The 22488-nt window shown below is 39.3% G+C and overlaps 1 protein-coding gene across 11 annotated transcripts in view; it reads left to right on the forward strand.

Moving 5' to 3' along the window:
- Positions 1-22085, forward strand: part of ZHX1 (zinc fingers and homeoboxes 1) — a 33365-nt gene extending 11280 nt beyond the window's left edge. For 8 of the 11 annotated variants that reach the window (XM_085021723.1, XM_001928633.7, XM_021088958.2 and 5 more), the window contains exons 3-4: positions 7009-9855; positions 12685-14574. In XM_085021723.1, the coding sequence (XP_084877849.1) occupies positions 7234-9852 (2619 nt within the window). In that variant the 5' untranslated portion in view covers positions 7009-7233 and the 3' untranslated portion in view covers positions 9853-9855; positions 12685-14574. Of the gene's footprint in view, positions 1-7008; positions 9856-12684; positions 14575-21287 lie in introns of those variants that run through there. The other 3 variants (XM_013996503.3, XM_085021728.1, XM_085021729.1) reach the window with 1 other exon arrangement.
- The last annotated feature ends 403 nt before the right edge of the window (positions 22086-22488 follow it).

The raw sequence follows: 22488 nt of genomic DNA on the forward strand, positions 1-22488 counted from the left end.
CATTGCTATATTTTAGAGTGTTTTATATTTGAGCATGTTCTAATATTCCAATGACTTAAGGTAATTTTATTAGTAAGGATTTTACATGAAAGTGCTGTAAAGAAAGCACAGTTGTTCATAGCTTCTTTATAAATGAGAGCTTAATGAGGTAAATTATATGTTATAATACACAGCACAGATATATTTTAAAGCTTTTCTTTACCCAGCAGATATTGTTGGGGTCTTAGTAGGCTCTGTGTTTGACCCTAGGGATATTGTAGAGAGCTAAACAGACATTCTTTCTGACCATGTAAGAAGAACTACTTTTAAAACTGCCCCCCCAACTATTATCCTGGGATGAAATAAACTTTGCTTTCATTAAATGCTTTTCTGCAGAGAAAATCTGATATAATTATTTCGATGAGTTAAGAATCATGAATTGATTAAGGAGCGTCTTACCCTCAGGAGAAGAGCCAGTATGCACATAGAACCATGGAAACTGGCTTGGCCTAGATCTACACTCTGGGTGCTCTTTGAGGGCTCTTAGACCTTGGGGCAGCAGCTCCAAAAATGTCCGGAATACTCCCAAATGCTATGCATACTCAGAGATTCCTCCTCTTCCTGGAGGAAAAAAAAAAAAAAAAAAACCCTCTGTGTAGCACATGTTTTTGCTTTAAAAATAGAAAGTAAAATTTGTTTCCAGCTTGAGACAAACAGCTATAGAAATATCTTAGTCAATTTGCAATTTTAAGGCCTTGAAACTGTTGTTTGTTGTATTTTATAATAAAGCAATGTTACAGCAGTATTAAAGAAACTTGTAAATACCACACATAAAAATTTCACCCATAAGCTCATGTGAAAATTTAATTTTTTTATGTTCTCATCTAGTCTTTGTCACATGTATACATGTTTTCCCATAATTATTTTGTAATCAATATGCAAATTTTGTTCTGATTTTAAAAAATTTTACCGTAAATGAATACTTTTCCATAGTTGTGAATTACTTTTTTGAATATCATTTTTAGTGACAGTATAAATGATTTGATCAGGTGTTTTTTTTTAAAATATATTTCTCTGCTGAAAGATTAACTGAAAATAGTTTTCAAACAATTAATATTTACAGTGCTGGATGCATTTAGAACATAATTTTTTCTTTAATTGGCAGACTTCATTATACTTGTGTTTTAATTGCAAAGCCACCTAGCTTCTCAGTTGTGCAACTGAACTCTAACCCTCTTTTACAGGTAAATAGTGAAAGGTTCCCCGAATTGATTTTCAGCTATTTTGAGATGACTTTCAAACAGAGGATGGGTTGCCTGTCAGCTAGTAGGGATTTCTCTGTGATAGTTTACCTGTCCCAACCTCATTGCATTGTAATGACAAAAGGAGATGAATTGAAACCACACCATGGAAATTCTTATGCTGTATTTTTACCCATTCTGCTTTTTCATTCAACTTGTGAGCCTTGTCAGATGATTAAGTTGCTTGAGAGAAAGAGAGAAAGAGAATTAGAGTAAATAAGTGGTATTTATTCATTCCCAAAGAATTTTTCAGGGACAGGAAAATAGCATTAATTAGGCAGAGACTATATCCGAGTGTGTGAAACATTTATTTGATCAGCCTCTGAGGTACATACCACTACTCTCATTTTCTCCAAGGCAGCCTCCTCTGCTTCTTTACAGAAGCCTCCTGTAATGTGCCCATTAGTTCCTGATACTCCCTCTCCCATTGCATGGATCATAGTTATTCTGAGTAATTGTTTGCTGCCTGTTTTCCATGCTGAACTACTAGAACCTGGCAGACCAGAGACAATTTGTCATGGTCATTGCTGTAACCCTAGTAGCTGACACAGTGTCTAGCACATGGTTGACATTCAACAAATAGTTGTTTAGTAAATTTGTTTAACTGAAGAATCTTCATTTTATAGATGAGAAAACTGAAGCTGATGTTGAGTAACTATTCCAGTTACCAAACTACTAAGTGACAGAGAAGACTCTAAAATCCGTGGTTTTACCTATATCACAATGCCTCCGAATTTATTCCTCTGGGCTTAGGTTTCTTCTTCCATAAAAGAAATGGGGAAATTGTGCTGAGGTGACTGCTTCCCCCCCAGATTAGGACTTTATAATAAGGACCACGAGGACACCTTTGTTTGTGCTTTGATTTATTTTTATGTTATATGTATTAATAGTGAAATTGAGCCACTGCACGAAATCTTGAGGCTCTTTTCGGGAATTCTCCTTTGGAAATATGTTAAATAATATACTGATTCTGGTTTCGTTAGCAAAATGTGAGCAAACAGTTTTAGGAATAAAAGGCAAGAATAAATAAGAATCATAAAATAAAAAAATTTAAAAGAGGCAAGAGTATTTCTCAGGTCTATGTAGTTGGATATAGAAATAGCCTAGGTTGAGGCAATTTGTGATCCCAAAGATAACCAGATTTTTAATCTTTTGCATTACTCAAGACTTTTTTTAAAAAGCCTTTTAAGTTGCTTGCTCAAACTTGGGCTGTGGGATGGAAATCCTGTGACATCAGATTGTTATGATCTTTATACAACTACATCTGTGATAAATTCATTTGAGTAATTTAAAAAAAAGACTTTTTTAAAAAAGCCTTTTAAGTTGCTTGCTTAAAGTAATTATAATTTTTAAATTATAAATTTAATTTTTAAAATTTTAATTTAAATAAGTTTAATTTATAACTTTAAAATTTCAAATTCCTTTCAAAGATCAGTGCTTTCAAAGGAAAAAGCACAGTTGCGTGTATACATCATTAGATTATAGTATGTGGATATTTTATGTTTCATGACTTCAGCAAAAAATATTTAAGCTTTTTTTTTTTTTAATTAATTTTTCTTGGCCACTTTGCAGAATATGGAGTTTCCAGGCCAGGGGTCAGATCCAAGCCACAGTTGCAACCTCTGCCACAGCTGTGGCAATGCCAGATCCTTTAACCCACTGTGCCGGGTCGGGGATAGGACCTGCCTCCTGGTGCTGCAGAGGTACCACTGATCCCATTGTGCCACAGAGGGAACTCCATTTAAGCTTTTAAAATTTGTATCTGTTTCAGTTCTTACACACTGATTATTCTGAGCTAATGAGCTATAGAGAAAAGAAATCAAAGTGATTTAATGGTATATTCCTATTTCTATAGTACATAAGATTAAAAAGTAAGAAGTTTAACCCAAGAGCCAGCGACCAAAATAATAAAGGGATCTTAGCTCCTCCAGTTTCTCTGTATCTCTGACAATACTGGTTATTCTCTTCTCCCCTGGGTGCCCCAGCCCTGCCTTTTAGAGTGAAACAACCTGAAAGGATACACTAAATTCACTTTAACTTTCAAATTTAATGGCTCAGCAGTAGCAAGCTGAGATTTTTGATGAAAATGATATATTGTCTTGAAAGCACTTAGGTTTTTTGATTTTGTTTTTTTCTTTTTCAGCCACCTTGAGGCATATGGAGTCCATGGAGTTCCCAGACCAGGGAACAGATCCCAGCCACCGTTTCAGCCTACGCCACTGCAGATCCTTTGACCCACTGTCCTGGGCAGGGGATCAAATCTGCATCCTGGGGCTGCAGAGACACTGGGGATCCTGATCCCATTGTGCCACAGCGGGAACTCTGAAAGTACTTAATGTTTTTAAGACAAAAGCTTCAGGCACATCTCAGAACCCATCAGAGGTGGAAACAGGGACTGTGGGATCTTTGGGATGGGGTCAGGAGTTGGTTTAGCTTCTGTACCTCTCTGACCAGATAGCTATATATTCTTTAGTCAGTTTTGCACTTGGGCTTCTCATAGAATTTTATTGGAAGAAAGGGCTGTCTTGCTTACAACAAAAAGTTTGAAACCACCACTTTAAAGAAATGCAGTTTCAAAAAAAACCCCTCTGTCTTTGACTTTTAGCTATTAATGTACTCCAACTAAATATAACCTAAGATTCTATGAGAGTAACAGTCACAAAATAGCTTACTCACCTACCTTTGAACAGTTCTCCTTCACTGTCAAAAATATGGGTGCCCCTTATTTGTTGCTCTTCCACTTACTTAAAGCTTTTTGAGGAATTCCGTTTTGTTTGTTTGCTTTTTATGGCTGCACCCATATGGAAGTGCCCAGGCCAGGGATTAAATCTGAGATGCAGCTGTGACCTGTGCTGCAGCTGTGGCAATGCTGGATCCTCTAACCCTCTACACCGGGCCAGGGATTGAACCCACGCCTCTGCAGTGACTTGAGCCACTGCAGTTGGATTCTTAACCTACTGCACCACAGGGGGAACTCTGGAATTCTCTGTTTTTAATGAAAAAAAAAAAGAAGATAAAAAATAGTGGTGTCTCCCATTGACTAGGAGAGATGGCATTATCTTAGTTTATAACATCTAAGAAATGATTGCAGTGATTTCCTTATATTCCCTTAGACATTAAAGAAAGACTTTTCGTAGGAAAAAAAAGAGAATGATACTTGAGAGTATGGATTTGAATTGTTGATACTACCATTATTATTAAGCTGATGCTCTTTATTTTATAATATGGGAAATCAGAAAACAAGGAACCTTTGGGTCGGTTTTCCATCTGTTACTTGAATCCTTCAAATGGATGTGTAGTAGATACTTGAATGGTCCCAGTGCGGAGGATCTTAACCACCTTCAAAGCAGGACATCCTCTCTTTGGACAGCTCTGTTTCCTGAAAGTGTCTCTACCTTTACTGAGTCATGGAGTTTTGCTTTATAATTTTTGACATAAGCTTTTACTCCTCAGTTCAGCTAGGACTAGGATTATGCTAGTAAATGAAAATAGTTTGAATTTGTAGAGAATATGTGAAACCATTTATTTTATTCCTTTTCATTTGGTTTAGACTTGAGAAGCACACCAACTTTTTTTACTTATTTTTTTGCTTCTTTTAGGGCTGCACCCACGGCATATGGAGATTCCCAGGCTAGGGAATCTACAGCTGCTGGACCACACCACAGCCATAGGAACTCAAGAGCCGAGCTTTGTCTTCCACCTACACCACAGCTCATGGCAACATCAGATCCTCAACCCATTGAGCAGAGCCAGGGATCAAACCTGCATCCCGCATTCCAGAAATGAATCCAGAAAGTAGTCGGATTCGTTTCACCTGCGCCACAATGGGAACTCTGAATCACAACCAACTTTATTTTTTATTTTTTTATTTTTTTAGAGGCGCACTCACGGCATATGGAGGTTCCCAGGCTAGGGGTCCAATTGGAACTGGAGCCACTGGCCTACGCCAGAGCCACAGCAACATGGGATCCGAGCTACGTCTGTGACCTACACCGCAGCTCACAGCAATGTCAAATCCTTAACCCACTGAGTGAGGCTAGGGATCAAACCTGCTTCCTCATGGATGCTAGTCGTGTTTGTTAACCACTGAGCCACAACGGGAACTCCAAGCACAACCAACTTTAAATGACTTAGCATCAAAATTGTATTTTAACTATTTGGGGTGCAAAATTATTAAATTGTATTTGTATGAACATAATCCACTTTTTCTTGATGATTCAAGGCTTCTCTTGTGAATTTCAGTTTCTGTTCTCTATGATGATGCCCTTACAGCATTTTGAGTTTTATAAGACTGTTTTTCTTTCTTTTTTTTGGTCTTTTTGCCATTTCTTGGGTGCTCCCGCGGCATATGGAGGTTCCCAGGCTAGGGGTCCAATCGCAGCTGTAGCCGCCGACCTGCACCAGAGCCACAGCAACACGGGATCTGAGCCGCGTCTGTAACCTACATCACAGTTCATGGCAACACCGGATCGTCAACCCACTGTGCAAGGCCAGGGACCAAACCTGCAACCTCATGGTTCCTAGTCGGATTCGTTAACCACTGAGCCATGACAGGAACTCCTGGACTGTTTTTCTATTCATTCTAGTTCAGGTTAAGATAGCAAACATTTAGTGAGTCCCTGATTTCAGGCTTCTTGTATGCAAAAGAGGATACAGAAATGAATGACACGTCACCAAGAGAGCTCATCTGAGAAAGCTTAGATTGAATATACAAAGAAACTTGGCTCCATCCAGAGTTTAAGGAGCTTTGTTATATCTCAATGAAACTATTAGTAAAAAAAAAAAAAAAAAAAGTAGAAGAAACAGAAAAAGGAGACCAGGAGTTCCGGGGCAGAAATGGGAACATCTTCCTGGTACAGTATGATAAGTGCTAGACTAGAAAGTAAACCAGGGAGGAGGTCAGGCCAAACTAAAAGGAGATCTATAGAGATCATCCAACCCAGTGTACAAACACGTGTCCTAGCGCAGGGAATGGCCTGCAATTGAATGTCCCTGGAATAGCAGTCATTTCTGCTGTATGCCTAAAGCCTAAGGAGAGTCAGCAGAGAGATGGTAGGAAATTGAGGTCCCAGCCAGGTTCTGAAGGGAACTACATGTGGCTTATTGCACTTCATTCTTTTAGCACTGGGGACCCATCATAAGCTTTAAGTCAGGCGTGATACGATTAGATATGTTTTACAAATTCTGGTAGCATTGTGGAGAATGATTAAGAATAATGTTTCTAAAACTTTGATCATACCTATTCTACCTTTGCTGCTTTTGCCCTACTTGGGCATGCTTTTGGGATGGTAAAAGACCAGGGGGAAGAAGAAAGTGTAACTGATGGATTGAATTTCTTATACCCTGAATGGTGGTAGTCTTGAGTGCTTGTGACTGCTTTCTATAGTTTTAACGTTCCTTCCCTGTTAACAGACTGTCCTTTCACATTGGTCATAGTGTGCCTACCAGAGCAGACTTTCCCCCCCTTCCCTTCCAGTGTATAGCTGGCTGGCTGAAAAATCCAAATAAACAAGCCTGCAGGCTGACCCGTGAGGTACAGTACATGACCTTCAGTGAGTTGGCTTGGAGACCTCTGTTTTGATCCTTAGAGGACTTTTTCCTGGTTCTGATCTTATTCTAGATCTTTATAACTGAGCTAGCCAACAGTTTCACATAAGTGAAATATAACTGTAATTTGTTTGAGAGATAATCACTCATTTGAAAACATTTTTAATTTGTCTTAATGTAGGTGATTGGAGTTGTGCTTCAGAAATATCCGCAGTTCGACAGTATTTTATTTGCCAACCATAAGCTCTTTACTTGATTGCACCATGAAGAAGCTGCTAATGAGACTTGTTGAGCACAAAAACGGACTTGAAGAACCAAAAGCCATTGTTTTCATATGAAGAATACTGAACAGTTTTAAGCCCCGATGCTTTTTAATCATCACTGAGATTTTCCCCATAACATCAGAATGGCAAGCAGGCGAAAATCAACAACACCCTGCATGGTCCTTGCCAGTGAGCAGGATCCAGACCTCGAGTTGATCTCAGATTTGGATGAAGGTCCTCCTGTGCTTACACCTGTAGAAAACACCAGAGCAGAGAGTATCTCAAGTGAAGAAGAAGTGCATGAATCCGTGGATTCTGACAATCAGCAAAATAAAAAAGTTGAAGGTGGCTATGAATGTAAATATTGTACTTTTCAAACTCCAGATCTGAATATGTTTACTTTTCATGTGGATTCAGAACACCCCAATGTAGTGCTAAATTCATCTTATGTTTGTGTTGAATGCAATTTTCTTACCAAAAGGTATGATGCACTTTCCGAGCATAATCTGAAATATCACCCAGGAGAAGAGAATTTTAAGTTGACTATGGTGAAACGAAATAACCAGACAATCTTTGAACAAACAATAAATGATCTGACTTTTGATGGTAGTTTTGTTAAAGAGGAGAATTCAGAGCAAGCTGACTCCATGGAAGTTTCTTCTTCTGGTATATCTATCAGTAAAACTCCTATCATGAAAATGATGAAAAATAAAGTGGAGAACAAACGGATTACAGTTCATCATAACTCAGTTGAGGACGTTCCAGAAGAGAAAGAGAATGAAATCAAAGCAGACCATGAAGAAACTGTGGAAAATCCAAGTTCTTCAGCTTCTGAATCGAGTACAAGTACTTCCCTCGTTAACAGAATACATCCAACTACTGCCAGCACAGTTGTGACCCCAGCAGCAGCTGTTCTTCCTGGGTTAGCGCAGGTGATAACCGCTGTCTCAGCTCAGCAGAATTCCAGTTTGATTCCCAAAGTCTTAATCCCTGTGAATAGCATTCCTACCTACAATGCTGCATTGGATAACAACCCCCTTTTGCTTAACACCTACAACAAATTCCCTTATCCAACAATGTCAGAAATTACTGTTCTTTCTGCCCAAGCAAAATATACAGAGGAACAGATCAAGATATGGTTTTCAGCCCAACGTCTAAAACATGGTGTTAGTTGGACTCCCGAGGAGGTAGAGGAGGCAAGAAGAAAACAGTTCAACGGCACAGTACACACAGTACCTCAGACCATCACTGTCATTCCTACCCACATTTCCACAGGGAGTAATGGTTTACCATCCATTTTACAGACATGCCAAATAGTTGGTCAGCCAGGTCTGGTCCTTACACAGGTAGCTGGCACAAATACCTTGCCAGTCACAGCACCTATAGCCCTGACCGTGGCAGGAGTTCCAAATCAAACAACTGTACAGAAAAGCCAGGTGCCTGCTGCCCAGGCTGGTGCAGAAACCAAACCAGCAACAGCAGCAGTCCCGTCTTCTCAGCTTGTCAAACACGAAACCACATTGGCAAACCCTGACTCATTTGGCATTCGGGCAAAAAAGACTAAAGAGCAACTGGCAGAATTAAAAGTCAGCTACCTGAAGAATCAGTTTCCCCACGATTCCGAAATTATCAGACTTATGAAAATCACAGGCCTGACTAAAGGAGAGATTAAAAAATGGTTCAGCGACACAAGGTACAACCAGAGAAATTCAAAGAGTAATCAGTGCTTACATCTCAACAATGATTCCTCGGCCACTATTATTATAGACTCCAGTGATGAAACCACGGAATCCCCAACTGTTGCGTCACAGCAGAAACAATCCTGGAATCCTTTTCCCGACTTCACTCCCCAAAAGTTTAAAGAGAAGACGGCAGAGCAGCTCCGTGCCCTTCAGGCGAGTTTTCTCAACAGCTCTGTGCTTACCGATGAGGAATTAAATAGGTTAAGAGCGCAAACCAAACTCACCAGAAGGGAAATTGATGCTTGGTTTACAGAGAAGAAGAAATCAAAAGCTTTAAAGGAAGAGAAAGTGGAAATAGAGGAAAGCAATGCAGGTAGTTCCAAAGAAGAAGGTGGAGAAACTTCTCCCGGAGATGAGGCTAGTGCACCGAAGTCAGGGACTACGGGCAAGATATGTAAAAAAACCCCCGAGCAGTTGCACATGCTTAAAAGCGCATTCGTCCGAACCCAGTGGCCGTCGCCAGAAGAGTATGACAAGTTGGCCGAAGAAAGCGGCCTTGCTAGAACAGACATAGTCAGCTGGTTTGGGGACACCCGTTATGCTTGGAAAAACGGAAACCTGAAATGGTACTACTACTATCAAAGCGCCAACTCCAGCATGAACGGTCTGTCCTCTCTGAGGAAAAGAGGGAGAGGGAGACCCAAAGGAAGGGGAAGAGGAAGACCTCGCGGGCGGCCCAGAGGAAGCAAGAGGATGAACAGCTGGGACAGGGGGCCGTCGCTTATCAAATTTAAAACTGGAACTGCAATACTTAAGGACTATTACCTGAAGCACAAATTCCTAAACGAGCAAGACCTCGATGAACTCGTGAACAAATCACACATGGGCTACGAGCAGGTCCGAGAATGGTTTGCCGAAAGACAGAGAAGATCAGAGTTAGGAATAGAATTATTTGAGGAAAACGAGGAGGAAGAGGAAGTTATCGACGATCAGGAAGAGGATGAAGAAGAAACGGACGATAGTGACACTTGGGAACCCCCACGACATGTGAAACGAAAGCTTTCTAAGTCGGATGACTGAAATGTAAGTTTTTAATCTGAGTGTATATTCACCAGCCACATCTGTTTAGACCAGTCACCTTGTACCTGTCATCTTCGCTTTTGACAGTTTTTGTTCTCAGGTAGTTTTCTCTCATACTAATAAGAGGACTGGGTGCCGGGAGTATAGCCGAGAGATAGGTGATTATCGTGTGTAGTCTGATTTTTATGATGATTATGTTTATTGTAAAGAGTTTCATGTTGCCTTAATGGTTTTTTGTTTGTTTTACTTTTTAGGGCTGCACCTGCGGCATATGGAGGTTCCCAGGCTAGGGGTCGAATCAGAGCTGCAGCTGCTGGTCTACACCACAGCCACAGCAAGGCCAGATCCAAGCCACGCCTGTAACCTGCACCACCGCTCACGGCTACACTTGATCCTTAAACCCACTGAGCGAGGCCAAGGATCGAAACCGCCTCCTCATGGATCCTAGTTGGGTTCGTTAACTGCTGAGCCACAAAGGGAACTCCAATTATTTATTTCCTATGTGAAATATTACTTTGTTTTAAAGGAAAGTTACCCATTTTCTAAGAAGGAAGACTGGTGGGCGGGTTGGGGATTCACAAATACTAAAGATAACTAAAATGTATTTCTTGCAACCCTCCTTCATTAAAGCTGTTTAAGGAAAGAATTCAAAAGAGAGAACTAAAGAGAAGGGGAAAAGTATACTCAAGGAAAGACTTAGCACAGGGATGAGGACTGCTCAGTTTTAGGCAACTAGGTGCCAATGGGTATCTTTTTTTATTCATTGTATTCCCCCCTACACTATTAGATTTTTAACTAGAGTTTAAAATGCTTTATATATTAAAATTATTCAATAGTTTTTCTATTAAAAGCCAAAGGTCTGTTTTAAGCTATATATAAGTTCATGTTTGCTTAGGTGGCATCTGTTTTTGAAAACTGTGATATAAATTTTTTCTGTTTTAGAGATCAATGGTAAATAACAGATTTGACATTAAATTAACTCAATTGCCTAAAATGTCTTTTCATTATTTGATATAAAACAAACCTGCTACCAGCAGAAACATAACAGCATTCAGTTAAAAATATCTCTCTGTAGGCAAAAAAGTGTAAGTAAATATGCTTTAGATTTGAAAGGTTTGGCATGTTCTTTTATAGATTGGGTTAATTAAAATTTCCCTCTAGTTGCACATCAGATACCTGATTTGGAATTAGAACTTCAGTTCCTAATGCTTTGGGAACTCAGTAGCATAGTTCTCTTCTACTCTCTGTTTTGGAGTGTTCTAGGATAAGACAATACTTTTTTAAAAACAGTGCAGTTGTCATGAAGTGTTTGTATCTGTCCATCGTCAGTAGCATCTTGTCAGAAATCCCTGCTGTGTTCTCGAAGAGCAGGGGAGGAAATGAGGCCTAGCCCCTCCTCACGTGAGCATATTTACATGTCACCATAGCTTTTTGCTTCCTTATGCCATCCTCTACTTTTATGCTCTTTTATTCTGCACAGAATTTCCTTAATCCCCCCACACACACGCCTTTCTCCAGGATTTTATTTATTTTAACAATTATTTCTAGAGAGCTTAATATGCACCAGGCACTATTCTTATTGCTTAGCAGGTTTTTTTCCAGGTTTTCTTTTCATTAACAGTTTTGGTTTTTTTCAGGCAGAAAAACAAATGAAACTAAAAATGCATCTATTTTAGAATGGCTCTCATTCCAGGTTGTAGAGCATAATGTATCGTTGTGAGTGAGTCACAAGAGGTTAAACAGTACTGTACGCTTTGTTCTGAAATGCAACCCTGCATTTTGTTACGTCAGAAATTTTCAGGACAAGCTTTCTTCTAACCTAGATGCAGAAAATATTTTTAACAGGCATTTCTATTTTACTGCTAAATGTGAGAATGTGCACTCAGCCAAGATTAAATCAACAAATTTGTTGCTGCAGTGAATTGTTGTTGTAGTAACCTCTGCAGTAATTTTGGAGGGAGTTGCAATCTTATTCTAAAAATAACATGAACTTTTTTGTAGAGCTTAGTTTGACCTTATTTGTAGTTTGTGTGGATAGTTCTTAAGTTATATATTAATATGCTGATGGAGACTATGGTCAGAAAATTCATACAAAGCCATGGTTTCCAAAAAATTGTATCATATAAGTTATACATGCACGTTGTGATACATAAATTGCTGTGCTCTGCTTTTAAAATATGCTAAAGTCTAAAATTATAAAACCCATTAATTAGAAAGTTATTGTTGGCCTAACAAAATAATTTTTAATCTTATAAAAGGATTCACCATTAAATGGTTTAATTTACCAAAAAAAACCAAAAACCTTTTCAGTGTATTTACTCCAAAAAGTGATATACATAGGGAGTTCCCTGGTGGTTTAGTGGTTAAGACTCAGCGCTTGCACTGCTGCAGCCTGAGTCTGGGAACTAAGATCTCACATCAAGCTGCCACACAGATAGCAAAAAAAAAAAAAAAAAAAGTGATATATCTATATAGCACAAGCTAGTCCTGTATATAATAGAAGATACAAGAGTTTTTAGATTTCATAGTCTGTTTATTACAGATACAATGAAATGTATATTTCCTACTATGAATTTTTTATAAATTATTACATGAAAAATGTCCATAAGCAAATCTAGTGTATGCAGAACCTACACATTGGAGTAGCACACAGAGTCTAATGCAGTGTATAAGACACACGTGGCAAGTGGTCTCAGGATTCATGTGTGAATGTAGAGGATGCCTAATATAAATTTCATGGCTAATTTATATCATTTTTTCCCTAACAGTGGTAAATGTTTAAATATGGTTATCTTTTAAATTTTAGTTTTTTGTTATGTTTTTCTTTTATAGCTTCCTAAAACGTTGGAGGAGAACAAATTCTTCAATTCCAGATGTCTGATTTACTGTGAATGGGCCCAATCTTTGATGACACTGAAAACGTTTTGGGGCATACACAATCTCAAAAATAGCATCCAATACCCAAAAGAAATGGAACTCAATGTTGTGCCAAAGTTAAACTACTGCAGATGGCAGAAGTCCTGCATTGTACATAGAACACTAATTAAAAAACAACTTGTAAAAATTCAAATTTTAATACAGTACATTTTTATTCTGATATGATGGAGACATTCTGATTCTTAGACTTTCTGAGGGGGTTTAATGACCACTAGAGCTTGTCCTCATATTTTGTTCAGCTTAATACTGTATGTCTCATAAGATGGGCCTTATTGCCTGTATTCTTTGATATGTGATTAATCTTATAGCTTTGAGTGACCAAACATTTTACAGACTAAAAATTCTTAGAAACAGGAAAAAGTGAAATCTGATTTATCTCTACGTCTCATTTATCAGGCCCTGCACTAAGATTAAGAGCTGTGCATGGGTTTATACAGAAAAAACAGCCTGTTGACCTATTGAAGCAAGAAGATTTTGTGGTATCATTGGCGTTTAAAGATTGATCTTTCATGGAACACATTCGTAGATACCACTCTTACTACTTGTAATACTCTGTTACTTTTTTTCATTAGAAACTGAATTAGCTTTTATTAAACTGAACATAATCAGTACTGAAGAAGGGAAAGAAACTGGCATAAGCATTTGGATAGGGTGAAACTCTGAAATAAATATCGTACCAAAAATGTGAAAAGGAATCATATCGTAAATATTTACTTAGTGTTTTCTTACAATCGTGTGGAAATCAGAAATGTTTGTGCAGGTGTCAGATCAGAATTTTCAAGAATTCTCTTTTGGTGACGTTCTACTTTGTATAACAATTTCAGCGAATAAAGAAAAAAAAATTCTGAGCTGATCACAATGAGTTAAAACGTAGCTTTTCTCTTATGAATGATGGGAGTATTAACTGTTAACTCTTGCCATATATCAGGAGACTGAAAGTTCCTACTCACAAACTTTGTAAAGACCGGTGCTGTTCATTCATGTTGAGAAGGACCCTTTCTTTTGTGACTCTAGGACCATTTTTCAAAATGTGCTTTCTTCATAGAAGAAATGTTCAGTTTCATTAGCTTTGAATTTCAAAATGTTTTTCTGAATGACAAGATGTAGTGGGCTTGGCCAGTTTATTTTATCTAATTTAATGAATACTAAATATTAAGCTCTTGTTTTTACCTAAACGTTTGTCGGCTAATGAAAATGTTATGAAAAAGCCTTGACTATGCATGCTGCTTTCATTTTTATAAACTTTTTATTTTTTAACTATAGCTTTATTAGTAATTCCGAAATGCTGCAATTTAGCTGGTTTCTTCACTCAGACAGCTGGCTTTGTGGGTGGCTTTTTCATACTACTGTTAACTTTTTTTAAGAGAAGCAATGTAAAGACTGTAACAATTTAATGCACTAAACTGTTCTTTCTTTTACACGTTTAAAAACTTCTTAAAGCACTCTGTATTATAATGATTAAATTGCTCCCTTTTTTAAACCATTGCTAATGTGGTCTGAGTTTTGTTTGACAGTAATTTTAATGTTTTCAAAATTTGAAATGTCAAGTATTGGAAATGAAACCTTTGAATATATTTATATTATGTTTCCCTTGCAATATGTTAACTTTGTACAGCTGTAAATAACTATTAGTAATTTTTCCCCTGTCTCTTTTATAGACTTGGCACTTAATTCTGCTCTGATGTTTGCCAGCTTTTAAATATTTTTATTTGACAGAGCAAAGAACCCTCCTCTCCTGGTTGATTGTGTCCTTGAATACAAAATAAAAGTTAGCAGTGATTAGTAGTTTTCAGTGATTTTCTTCATTTTATTAACTGAGTTTTTAAAAAATTGTAAAATATAATAAAATTTGCAGTTATATGCCTTTTTAAATGTACAGTTCAGTGACATTAATTACATTCACAGTGTTGGGCAACCATCACCGCTATTTCCAAAACTTTTCATCATCCCAAACAGAACTCTGTAACTGTTAAGCAATAACTCTCCATTGTCCTCCTCCTCCCAACTGCTGGTGACCTTTAATTTATCTTCTGTTTCTATGAACTTACCTATTCTTGATATTTCAAATAAGTGGAATCATACAGTCGTGGTCCTTTTGTATCTGAATTATTCATTTAGCATAATATTTTCAAAGTTCATTCATGTTGTAGCATGTATCAGAATTTTTTCCTTTTTAGGGCTGAGTAATATTCCAGTGAGTGTACATGCAGGTGCGTGTGTATGTATACCACATTTTGTTTATGTATTCTTTGGTTTATGGGTGGACACAGGTTCTTTCCACCTTTTGGCTAGACAAATGCTACAGTGAACACTGGCATACAACTCACAATGTGAGTCCCTATTTTCAGTTCTTTTACATATGTCTGAGAGTGGAATTGCTGAGTTTTATGGTTTAATGTTTTGGAGGAACCATCAACTTTTCCACAGTTTTCTGTAACCATTTTACACTCCACCAGCAATGTACAAGGGTTCTCATTTCTCAGTGTCCTCACCAACACCTTTTATTTTCAGTTTTTTTTTTTTTTTTTTTTTTTTTTTTAGTTATTTCTTGGGCCGCTCCCACGGCATATGGAGGTTCCCAGGCTAGGGGTCAAATCGGAGCTGTAGCCACCAGCCTACACCAGAGCCACAGCAACACGGGATCCGAGCCGCGTCTGCAACCTACACCACAGCTCACGGCAACGCCGGATTGTTAACCCACTGAGCAAGCGCAGGGACCAAACCCGCGACCTCATGGTTCCTAGTCGGATTCGTTAACCACTGCGCCACGACGGGAACTCCCTATTTTCAGTTTTTAAAATTACCGTTATCACCATCCTTGTAGGTGTGAAATGATGTCTCACTGTGATTTTGCATTTCTCTAACGACTAATGCTTTTGAGGATCTTTCGTGTGGTTACTGACCATTTATATATTTTCTTTGGAGAAATGGCTATTCGAGGCCTTTGCTAAGTTTTTCTTGTTTGGTTGATTTTGTTTGTTTGTTTGTTTGTTTGGGTTTTTTTGCTTTTTAGGGCCATACTCATGGCCTATGGAGGTTCCCAGGGGTCGAATTGGCCAGATCCGAGCTGCATCTGTGACCTCCACCACAGCTCACAGCAATGCCGGGTCTTTAACCCACTGAGTGAGGCCAGGGATCGAACCTGCAACCTCATGTTTCCTAGTCAGATTCAATTCTGCTGAGCTATGATGGGAACTCTGCTAAGTTTTTATTTGGGTTGCCTTTTTGTTGAGTTTTAGGAGTTTGTATATTCTAGATGTTGCACTCTTATCAGATATATGATTTGTAAATACAGTCAGTTCTCATTCACAGATTCTGTATATGCAAAATTGACTACTCATTAAAATTTATTTGTAACCTGCTATTCAATATTCATGGCACTTCTGTGCTCATTCATGTGCTTGTGCATAGTGGCAAAAAAATTTGAGTTGCTGGAGTTCCCGTCGTGGCGCAGTGGTTGGCGAATCTGACTAGGAACCATGAGATTGTGGGTTCGACCTCTGGCCTTGCACAGTGGGTTGGGGATCTGGCGTTGCCGTGAGCTGCGGTGTAGGTTGCAGACGCGGCTCGGATCCCGCGTTGCTGTGGCTCTGGCATAGGCTGGCGGCTGCAGCTCCGATTGGACCCCTAGCCTGGGAACCTCCATGTGTCACGGGAGCAGCCCTACAAAAGGCATAAAAGACAAAAAAAAAAAAAAAAAAAATTGAGTTGCCCAGTGTGTACATTCCCAGCTGAGGTCAAAAAAGGTGATGCTTTGTCTCTTCAGCTCTCAGACTATAAAGAAGCATCTTTCTTTTTGTAATCTCTTTAGTGCCAGTTTAAAATATTTTTGTGGGTTTTTTTTTTCTTGGTGGTGGTGATTTTCCTATTTAAAATGACCCCCAAGTGTGGTGCTGAAGTGTTGTCTAGCATTCTTAAATGCAAGAAGTTTGTGGGATGGTGTCTTGTGGAAAAAATATGTGTTAGATCAGCTTCATTCAGGCATGGGATATTGTCCTGTTGGCTACGAGTTCAATGCTCATGAATAAACAATATATATTAAATAAGGTATCTTTAAGCAAAAACACATAAAACAAGGCTATGTATCTTGATTGATAAAACTTATGATGGAAGATCCCAGGATCTAAACCCTGGGAGCATTTATTCAGGTAAACTTATAGAACATAAGTACTGTGAGTAATGAGAACTGATTGTATTTTGTCCACTTCTGTTTGTCTTTTCACTTTCTTGATAATGCACCCCCAAAATTTGATGCACACAAAATTTCAGTTTTTGAGATGTCCAGTTTATCTAATTTTTTCTTTCTTTTCTCATGCTTTTAATGTTCTATCTGGGAATCCTTTGTTAAATCCAAGGTCATGAAGCTAGACCCCTACATTTTCTTCTAATAGTTTGTGGTTATAGCTCTTTTATTTAGGTCATTAATCCATTCTGAGTAAGTTTTTGTATGTTTTGAAGTAGGGGTCCAATTTCATTCTTTTGCATGTGGCAATCCAGTTATCCCAGCACCATCTGTTGAAAGCAACTATCTTTTCCCCTTTGAATGGAGCTGGCACCCTGTCAAAAACATGTTGACCATATATGTGAAGGTTTATTTCTGGGCTCTCAGTTTTATTCCATTGGTCTATATGTCTGTCCTTATGCCAGTCCCACAGTTGTGACTAATACACTAATGACTATTCATAGTGCATTTTCAAATCATAAGTACGAGTCCTTCAACTTTCTTGTTTTTCAAGATTGTTTTGCCTGTTTGGGGTCCCTAGACATTCCATATGAATTTGAGGATTGGCTTTTCCATTTATCAAAAAAAATTAATTGTTAGGAATTATGGAAGGAATTATGTTGAATCTTTAGATTTCTTTGGGTGATATTGACATCTTAACAATATTAAGTATTCCTATATATCATAAGATATATCTTATATAATAAGATGTCTTTCCATTTATTTAGGTCTTATTTAATTTCTTTCAGCAGTGTTTTGTAGTTTTTGGTGTACAAGTCTTTTACTTCCTTGGCCACATTTATTCATAGGTATTTTATTTTTCGTTACTTTTTTGGCCACACCTGCAGCATGCAGAAGTTTCCTAGGCCAGGGAACAAACCTGTACCACAGCAGTGACAATGGTGGCTCCTTAACCCATTGAACCACCAGAGGATTCCTAGTCATAGGTATTTTATTATTTTAAGATATTATTATTGGATTTTCTTTCTTAATTTCCTTTTCAGATTGTACAGTACTGGTGTAGGGAAAAAAAAAACCAAATTTTTGTTTGTTGATCTTGTAACCTGCAACCTTACTGAATTTGTGTATTAGCCCTAGTAGCTTTCTTGTGGAATCTTCAGAATTTTCTTTATATAGGATCCTGTCATCCATGAATAGATTGTTTTATTCCTTTCCAATTTGGATGCCTGTTAATCTTTTTCCTGTCTAATTGCTCTGGCTAGAACTTCTACTACAGTGTTGAACAGTAGTGGTGAAAGAAGGCCTCCTTGCCTTGTTCTTGATCATAAGAGAAAGCTGTCAGTCTCACCATCAAATATGATGTTATCTGTGGGTTTTTATTAAATGCCCTTTATCATGTTGAGGAAATTCTACTCCTAGTTTTCGAAGTCATGAAAGCGTCTTGGCTTTTGTCAGATGCCTTTTCTGCATCAACTGAGATGATCTTAGGGATTTCTTTTCCCTTTCATTCTATTAATATGATGTATTACGTTGATTCATTTTCTTATGTTGAAGCACTCTTACATTCCTAGGATAAATACCACTTGGTTATGGTATGTCACACTTTTACCATGCTGTTTTCTAGTATTTTGGTGAAGATTTTTGCACTTACATTCATAATGAATATTGGTCTATGTGAATCACTTCTTGTGATATCTTTATGTCATGTGGTAAAGGTATGTTTAGTTTTGTAAGAGACTGCCAAACTCTCCTCCAGAGTGGTTATACCACTTTGCATTCCCACCAGCCATGAATGAGAGTTCCTGTTGCTCCGCATTCTCACCGGCATTTGGTATTGTCAGTGTTCTGGATTTGAGGCATTCTGATAGGTGTGGGGTGATATCTTGTCGTTGTTGTTGTGGTCCTTTTAAAGGCCACATCTGTGACATATGGAAGTTCCCGGGCTAGGGGTCGAATCAGAGCTGCAACTGAGGCAACACCAGATCTGAGCGAAATCTCTGAGCTATGCTGCAGCCTGCAGCAACACTGAATCCTTAACCCACTGAGCAAGGCCAGGGATCAAACCCACATCCTCACAGAGACTACATCAGGTCTTTAACCCACTGAGCCACTAGGGGAACTCCTCATTGTTGTTTTAATTTGCATCTCTCTGATGATATATGGTGTTGAGCATCTTTTCATGTGCTTATATGCAATCCGTATATCTTCTTTGGTGAGATGTTTAAGATCTTTGGCTTATTTTTTAAATCAGTTGACCATTTTCTTACTGAGTTTTAAGAGGTTTTTTGGGTTTTTTTGCATTTTACAACACTTTATTTGATAATTGCTTTGTCCCTCTCAGCAGGGGTGAGTTCTTTAGATATGTTGGATAACAGTCTTTTATCATATTTGCCTTTCGCAAATATTTTTACCCAGGCTGTATGGCTTGTCTTCTCATCCTTTTGAAATTGTCTTTCACAGAACAGAAGTTTTCGATTTTAAGGAGATCCCGTTGTGGCTCAGTGGTAATGAACCTGATTAGTATCCATGAGGATACGGGTTCCATCCCTGGCCTCGCTCAGTGGGTTAAGGATCTGGCATTGCCATGAACTGTGGTGTAGGTTGCAGACGTGGCTCAGATCTGGCATTACTGTGGCTACAGCTCTGATTCAACCCCTAGCCTGGGAACTTCCCTGTGCTGCAGGTGTGGCCCTAAAAAGCAAAAAAAAAAAAAAAAAATTAAGCAGTATTTACTGATTCTATGTGACAAGTACTGGGTCGAGAGAGTAACATGCTTCATTCAGTCTCCATGGACGATCCATGAGGTAGATGTTATTATAACCCCCTTGGTATAGATAAGGAAAGTGAGCCTCACAAAATTTCAAATTCTCCTACCTCGTAAGTGTTGGAGGTGTCAAACCTGAACTGTCTTGAGAGCTCTCACCCTTAAGCACTGCCTCTTGTGCCTAGCCGGTGTCTTCACAAAATTGTTGCTCAATAAATGTTGATCGTATTGAACTGACGATTACAAATCTGGGAACCAGGAGAGAAAAAAGTAATGCCAGCTGGTTGTGCACATAGCTGGTGTTGGCAGGCAGCGTTCGTCTTTGGGACAACAGCCTGTGATACAGGAATGAAATGATCTCAGCAACAGACAGTGCACTCCACAGCCCTGAGAAAATTTCATTTGGCTCAAGACTTGTTGACCTGAATAAAAGGGCATGAAATTGAGTTTTAAAGAGGGAAGAGGCCAAAACTCAGCTACATAGTCAGATCACATGACAACCAAGGGAGTGATGGGAAAATCATGCAATGTCATGGGCACTAGGCAAAATAAATACAAGAAAATACAGCCAAGAAGCTAATAAGACACAATTCTAGATGCCTGGAATCACTAGATCAATCGCTTATTCAATAGGCATGTGTTGCGTACGCCCTTTGCTCCAGGCCTGGCTACTCACTCTCCTGCTCAGGCCACAGAGCCACCTCTCCCTCCTGCTCGCTTGGCCTTAGCACCAGGGCTTGCTTCCCGCTCCTCATTCTTGCCTTGCAGTCTTCCTCGCAGTTTTTCAGATGCTCTTGTTCCAGATGCACTCTGGCCAGCTCCTTCTCTTCTCTCCAGGCTCAGCTCTACGGTCACCTCTTCAGAGGCACCTTCCCTGACCACCCAACCTGAAGGAGTTTCTTATACATCATCCCTCAAATTTTCTTTGTAGCACTTAGCCTCGGTCTGAAATACCTTGTTCATTTACCACATGTTTATTGTCTGCCTGCCCACTAGAACTTAGGTTCCATGAGGACAAGGATCTTGTCTGTCATTTATCATTGGATCCTCCACTCTTTCTTTGGCCATGCCCACAGCATGGGGAAGTTCCCAGGCAAGGGATCGAACCAGAGCCCCAGCTGTAACCAGAGCCATAGCAGTGACAATGCCAGATCCTTAATCCATTGAGTACTCTAAATTTCAGTTGAATCAGTGAATGTACCTACTATAAAATTTTATGGAATATGGAGAATATTATTAATGTAATTAATAAATACTCAAGAATTAGTGGGATGGAATTGTGACAGTAATAGAAGGGTATGCTTTGCTCAAAAGAAACAAAAGATGGAAAAGGAGAAAAAGCAATATTTACAAATAGCCATGGAAACTGAGAAGGGAGCTCAGAGGTAAACTACTTGGGTAAGAAGAAAGGAAGAGCTGTGATTTCATCATGGAAGATGTTTTACACCTGCTAAGCCCTGTTATTCTCAATCCTAGCACTTTGCTGCAACCTGTAATTAAATAATTTTCTTGCTTACATGTTTGTCACCTGTCTTCCCCACTTCAATTTAGGCACCTTGAGAGCAGGGCCATGAGTGGTCTCCTCAGCACCTGGCACAGAGCAGGCTCTCATGAATACATTTGGATTCTGCACAGGATGCAGAAATGAATGCTGTGGACCAAGTGTTGGCTTAGAGGAAGAGGGACCGTGTAGAAGGAAGAGGATTCTGTGCAAATACTCTCATGAATGATCCATTCAGCAAACATGGAGTGAAGGCCCACTGGGTGCCAGGCACTGCTCGGTGCTACACAGAGACAGAATGACCCAGTCCCTGCATAGTGAACCCACAGTTCCTGGGAGTGATGGTCAAGTGAGCACGGGCCAGAAAGCGAGCATGGACCAAAAAGCGAGCATGGACAAGAGCTATTCGAGATGAGAAGTGCCCTGTTAACGAGAAGCACATGGCACTATGTGACTCCACACAGGGGCCATATAGTCCAGACTAGGGTATCAGGAAAGGCTTTCAGGGAGTCAGCCAGATGGAGGGCTCCGGGAAGGGCTTTCCTAACAAAGGAAATGGTGAGCTGTGACCTGGTAGGCAGGGAAGTTGCAGGATGAGGGAAAGCCTTGGGGAGAAGAATATGGGAAGCTGATTCTGAAGAGAACCAGCCTGGCTGAAGAGCAAGGATTCAGTGAAGGGGATGGCGAAGAGGGAGGTGGGAATAAAACTTTCAGGGGTGATGCACAGGTTCATCATCTTGACTGTGGGGAAACTTGCGTAGGTGAATTCTTAGGTCAAAACTTGTCACTGTCAATCTGCGAAGTTTGTGTTCATCAATTATACCTCAATAAAGTTGTAGAAACTAAAACACTAAAAGTAATAATAATTTCAAAAAAAAAAAAAAAAAGGAGTTCCCGTCGTGGTGCAGTGGTTAACGAATCCGACTGGGAACCATGAGGTTGAGGGTTCGATCCCTGCCCTTGCTCAGTGGGTTAACGATCCGGCGTTGCCGTGAGCTGTGGTGTAGGTTGCAGACGCGGCTCGGATCCCGTGTTGCTGTGGCTCTGGCGTAGGCCAGTGGCTACAGCTCCAATTGGACCCCTAGCCTGGGAATCTCCATATGCCACGGGAGCGGCCCAAGAAATAGCAAAAAGACAAAAAAAAAAAAACAAACAAACAAACAAACAAAAAAAACCAGTATTGGTTAGGTTGGCAACAGGTTGTAGAGGGCTTTGATTGCCTAGCTAAGGGGTGCATAGTTAGAAAGGTAT

The sequence above is a fragment of the Sus scrofa genome, chromosome 4 (assembly GCF_054392235.1).
Source record: "Sus scrofa isolate SSC_HxYL_T2T_F1_AM1 chromosome 4, Sscrofa_HxYL_maternal_Yorkshire_Landrace_v2.0, whole genome shotgun sequence".
NCBI lineage: Eukaryota > Metazoa > Chordata > Mammalia > Artiodactyla > Suidae > Sus > Sus scrofa.